Here is a 5,600-nt window from a genome sequence, read left to right as displayed (position 1 = left end):
GTAATTTCTTCAGTGTTGTCACATGAAAAGATATACTCAAATATTGACACATGTGAGGGTGTATATACTGTATATCACACCAACTGACTGGTTCTTCTGATGTTGTTCACACAGGAGACCATGTTGAGACATTTTCTACATCAAGAGAGAAACAGCTCTGTCATCTTCCTGCTAAGAGGTCTTACCACTGCCCACATTGTGAGGAGATTTTTCCCAATTCTATCAAAGCTAAAAATACACCTTAAAATACACACAGGAGAGAATCTGTATCCCTGTACTGACTGTGGGAAGAGATTCACGACATCAAGGTCTCTGACAGTTCATCAGAGAATACACACAGGAGAGAAGCCTTACTCCTGCTCTGACTGTGGACAGAGTTTCTCTCGACTGGGCAACTTAAAAACACATGAACGTATACATACAGGAGAGAAGCCTTACTCCTGCTCTGACTGTGAAAAGCGTTTCTCTCGACTGGGCGACTTAAAAAAACATGAACGTATACATACTGGAGTGAAGCCTTACTCCTGCTCTGACTGTGGAAAGAGTTTCTCTCGACTGGGCCACTTAAAAACACATGAACGTATACATACAGGAGAGAAGCCTTACTCCTGCTCTGACTGTGGAAATAGTTTCTCTCGACTGGGCGACTTAAAAACACATGAACGTATACATACTGGAGTGAAGCCTTACTCCTGCTCTGACTGTGGAAAGAGTTTCTCTCGACTGGGCCACTTAAAAACACATGAACGTATACATACAGGAGAGAAGCCTTACTCCTGCTCTGAATGTGGAAAGAGTTTCTCTCGACTGGGAAACCTAAAAACACATGAACGTATACATACAGGAGTGAAGCCTTACTCCTGCTCTGAATGTGGAAAGAGTTTCTCTCGACTGGGTGACTTAAAAACACATGAAAGTACACATACAGGAGTGAATTCTTACTCCTGCTCTGACTGTGGAAAGAGGTTCTCTCGACTGGGCCACTTAAAAACACATGAACGTATACATACAGGAGTGAAGCCTTACTCCTGCTCTAACTGTGGAAAGAGTTTCTCTCGACTGGGCCACTTAAAAGACATGAACGTATACATACAGGAGAGAAGCCTTACTCCTGCTCTGATTGTGGAAAATGCTTCACAACATCAACTGACCTAAAAGTTCATCAGAGAACACACACAGGAGAGAAGCCTTACTCCTGCTGTGATTGTGTAAAATGCTTCAAAACATCAACTGACCTAAAAGTTCATCAGAGAACACACACAGGAGTGAAGCCTTACTCCTGCTCTGACTGTGGAAAGAGTTTCTCTCGAATGGGCCAGTTAAAAAGACACCAAGGTACACATAAAGGAGAGAAGCCTTACCACTGATCTGACTGTAGATTTCTTTTTTAAACAGCTGAGCTAAAAGGGTCATCAGAGAACACACACAGGAGAGAAGCCTTACGTCTGCTCTTAATGTAGCAAGAGTTTCTCCCGATTGGGCAATGTAAAAACACACCAACAGATACACACTTGAGAGAAGCCTTATCACTGCACTGACTGTGAGAAGAGATTCTACAGATTGGTGTCTTTTTAAATGGCCCAATGTATACATAAAGGCGAGAAGCCTCATCAGTTCTCTCAGACCAGCTAAGATTAGTCACTCCACTTAATTATCATCTAATAAAATAATTGGCAACCTTGAATTGGATCAAATGAAGAAAGTGTAGAACATTATTGTAATCCTGTAGTAACCAAAGTAGTTTGATTATGTAAATAGTCCTCTAGAACTCTGGTATTGATGGTCCATTTCAGAGTGACATTGATATGAATATTCAGAGTGAAAGAGCTGAGAACTCACCTGTCACACATTCTTTGCACACATTGAGGATAACAGTACCATCCGATGCGGCCCGCTACCAAGGACTGTGGGCTCTCCTTCTCCGTGGCCAACGTGAGTAAAACATTTAAAAGTGTTAACCCTCGCAAGGCTGCCAGCACAGACAGCATCCCGAGCCATGTCCTCAGAGCATGAGCAGACCAGCTGGCTGGTGTGTTCATGGGCATATTCAATCTCTCCCATTCTGCTGTCCCCACATGCTTCAAGATTGCCACCATTGTTCCTGTGCCCAAGAAGGTAAAGGCAACTGAACTAAATGACTATCGCCCAGTAGCACTCACCTCTGTCATCATCAAGTGCTTTGAGAGATGAGTCAAAGATCATATCACGTCTACCTTACCTGCCACCCTAGACCCATTTCAATTTGTTTACCGCCTCAATAGATCCACAGACGATGCAATCGCCATCACTCTACACATTGCCCTATCCTATCTGGACAAGAGGAATACCTATGTAAGAATACTGTTCATTGACTATAGCTCAGCATTCAACACCATAGTACCCTCCAAGCTCATATTTAAGCTGTGTGTCTGAACCCTGCCCTGTGCCACTGCATCCTGGACTTCCTGACGGGCCACCATCCTGGTGATCCTCAACACTGGGGCCCCACAAGGGTGCGTGCTCAGCCCCCTCCTGTACTCCCTGTTCACCCATAACCATATGGCCAAGCACGCCTCCAATTCAATCATCAAGATTGCGGAAGACACAACATGGCCCTTTTGGGTGTATATTGTGCCCACTCCAGGTTTTACAACGGTCTTAAATTCCTTGTAGAAACTCTCTTTGCTGCCATGGAATAAGGAGGCATAGCCTATGCAGAACAAAGACATTATTCTTGCCCAAAACCCCTATTCCGCCAAATTTGGAGAATTAAACAATATTTATATTTTTGAGACCTGTGATGGCCCACGACTATCTCAACCTTTCCTATTGTGTTAGTAAGGACCACAGCATTTTAGGGAGCCACTGTTCAAAATGTGTTCATACACACAGTACGATGGGGCATGCACAGGAGGACCAGGAGGTTGATCTTCGACTTTTATTTAGACCTGGGATCCTATCCAGAGTTGACAGGGAGGACAAACCCAGCCTGCCTCTCTCCTTTCACACTGAGTCCAAACCTACAGTCACTGGGTCTAGTGAGCACTGCAGGATCTAGAGATGGCATCAGTAGACAGGTTTCCATTGGCCCAGATTTATTAGACTATGTTTTTTTTTTGCAAAACAATCATTGCAACGTGATGGAAACGGCAGATATTGACAAATCCTTTATCTGTTCACCAGTGGAAGGAAAACATTGAAGTTCCACAGTGCAGTGCTGTGAAGGGGTAAGAATGGCACTGCTAAGATCAGAGGTTCCTCTCCTGAGTGCACACCATGAATCTTGAGTACATACCTAGTCCCCTGAATAGAAACCAAGTGATCTTACATACAGGACTTCAAGTTGTAAAATAAGGAAATCCTTTAATGAAGCGGTAGGTTCTGTTTTCACAACAAACAAAAAAACTTCTTGTATTATTTTGTTCATTAGTCCACTGTTAATACAATGCCAAAAATGTTGCATGTTGTATGTTAGCAATCAAGTTTTCAAGATGGAGAACTTTCAGTACAGAGGAAAAATTGAGATGATAATGTACTATAATTTGCATCATCATCACACTTTTTGCTATGTACTGCAGTGTTTCCCAATCCTCGTCCAAGGGGATTTTGCCTTATCCCCCAACACACTGGATACACCCCTTTGGGACCAGGGTTGGGGAACACTGCTGTACTTAAATTCCCCCATCTTGAGAACTTCACTGCTGACGTTCACATTTTGGGATTGTATACAGGGTGAGGAAACCACGGTTTCCAAGGAAACCAAGGCTATCCCTTTAATTAGAGTTCCTTTGGGGCTACATTTAGTTAGAGGTGCATTTGCTCCAGGCATGTGTTATAAATAAACATTCATTTATTTTATAAAGGAAAACTGCTTTTGTCATCTCATTAAGAAGGCTAGGTGAACCGAACGAATGTGCTCGCATACTTCCTTAAAAGACCTTTGCTTAAAAAGCGGCAGTAGTACTGTTTGTCCATTTTGAGACGCCATAGATCGCTTTATGTGTTTACAAACATTGCTGGAAGATGGCAGAACAATGGGGAGTTCTTATAGAACACCAGCAAAAAAAGACTATTTACATGTTGCTTATGAGTGCATTTCACACTACTTTTGGATAATAATAATAGGATTTTTAGGCTTGTATGAATGTCCTAGTTCATATAATGTTTGTGTCATCACAAATCAACTCTATTAAACTTCACTTCAACCAGTAAAAAGGGATCTTTTGCTAGCTTTTGCTATAGCCTATATCAATGAACATTAGTATTCTATAATCTTAGCGACTGTTCAAGCAAGAATCAAAACATAATTGTAAAGGTATGAGAACCAAAAAAGTGATTTTGTTTAAAAGTAATAAAAACTTAAATCTTGGTTACTGCCTCCAAGAGTAACACGCATCCGTGACGTCAGTGTGTAGTGTACTGGAAAAGGGTCTATTTAACCACTTCCTCAAAATAGTCAGATAACACAAGAAATATGTCATTAATGTTAACGATTTTGCAAGGGAGTTCTTAGTCGTGCAATTTTACATCTAACTGAGATGTTTGGTGCAGTATTTCTCAATGAAACAAACTGCAAGAAACAGAGTCTCTGAAGTTTAATGACAACAAAGACTTTCTTGAAGAATCCCTACTGTTGACCAATCACCAACGAAGGGGAGGAGACTTCGGCTTGCCTCAAGGTACAGATATGTGCCCGAACAACCGGAAAAGCCCGAACAACCGGAAAAACAAAAATGTAATCAAAATATATGCACAAAATTCTTCTAAATGGGAAGCATGCTGACACCTTATAGACTAACAGAACGTCTGTGTTATAAATGGTTTCACTAGTCCTACATTGTTACCCCCTTGTACGTAGGGTACAGGGGGGTAATTGCTGACTCAAAAAAGCAACATTTGAAAAAAGAATTGGTCATGCTTAGGTGAATAAACTGTAAAGGGAAATTAATGGCTACAGTTACCCTGGTAGAAGATTATGGCATAGGGTTTCACACAGGTGTGTTCATCTATTTGATCAGTTTTATTTAGAAATTATTTAGTAAGTAACACTTAAAAGCTAAGTCTAGTTGTCTTATTTTAGTTTTTTAAATAAAATATGTGGGAGGTTGTCACACCCTGACCATAGTTTGCTTTGTATGTTTCTATGTTTTGTTTGGTCAGGGTGTGATCTGAGTGGGCATTCTATGTTGTGTGTCTAGTTTGTCTGTTTCTGTGTTTGGCCTGATATGGTTCTCAATCAGAGGCAGGTGTTTGTCATTGTCTCTGATTGGGAACCATATTTAGGTAGCTTGTTTGGTGTTGGGTTTTGTGGGAGATTGTTTCCTGTGTTAGTGCCACATGGGACTGTTTTCGGGTTTTCAATTTGGTGGTTTTGGTTATGTGTTCATGGTCAGTTTTATAATTTAAAAAACCATGGACAACTACAGCGCTGCATTTTAGTCCTCCTCTCCTTCAACGGAAGAATCAAGTAACAGGGGTGGGGGGAATGGTGTTGCACATTTCACCATTAATATCTAAACTACCTGCACATTCATTTTCTTTGTACTTTCTTTGCTGTTCCTTTTCCATAAAATCAATTATGTACAATTGCACTAAATATTATTTGAATAATGGAAGATTTT

General features: G+C 41.1%; 1 protein-coding gene across 1 annotated transcript; it reads left to right on the top strand.

Moving 5' to 3' along the window:
• The first annotated feature begins 120 nt into the window (after window positions 1-120).
• Window positions 121-1,246, top strand: LOC135532477 (zinc finger protein 239-like). Its single transcript, XM_064959978.1, has one exon. The coding sequence runs from the start codon at window positions 121-123 to the stop codon at window positions 1,153-1,155; it is 1,035 nt and encodes a 344-aa protein (XP_064816050.1). The 3' UTR covers window positions 1,156-1,246.
• Window positions 1,247-5,600: the final 4,354 nt, after the last annotated feature.

This window comes from Oncorhynchus masou, unplaced genomic scaffold (genome assembly GCF_036934945.1).
Source record: "Oncorhynchus masou masou isolate Uvic2021 unplaced genomic scaffold, UVic_Omas_1.1 unplaced_scaffold_1881, whole genome shotgun sequence".
Classification (NCBI taxonomy): Eukaryota; Metazoa; Chordata; class Actinopteri; order Salmoniformes; family Salmonidae; genus Oncorhynchus; species Oncorhynchus masou.
Note: the sequence above shows the minus strand (reverse complement) of the source record. Positions and strands in the feature narration are given on the sequence as shown.

What these genes read in the sequence shown, in the direction of transcription:
- LOC135532477 (XM_064959978.1), top strand. Translation starts at nt 121, where the DNA reads ATGTTGAGACATTTTCTACATCAAGAGAGAAACAGCTCTGTCATCTTC.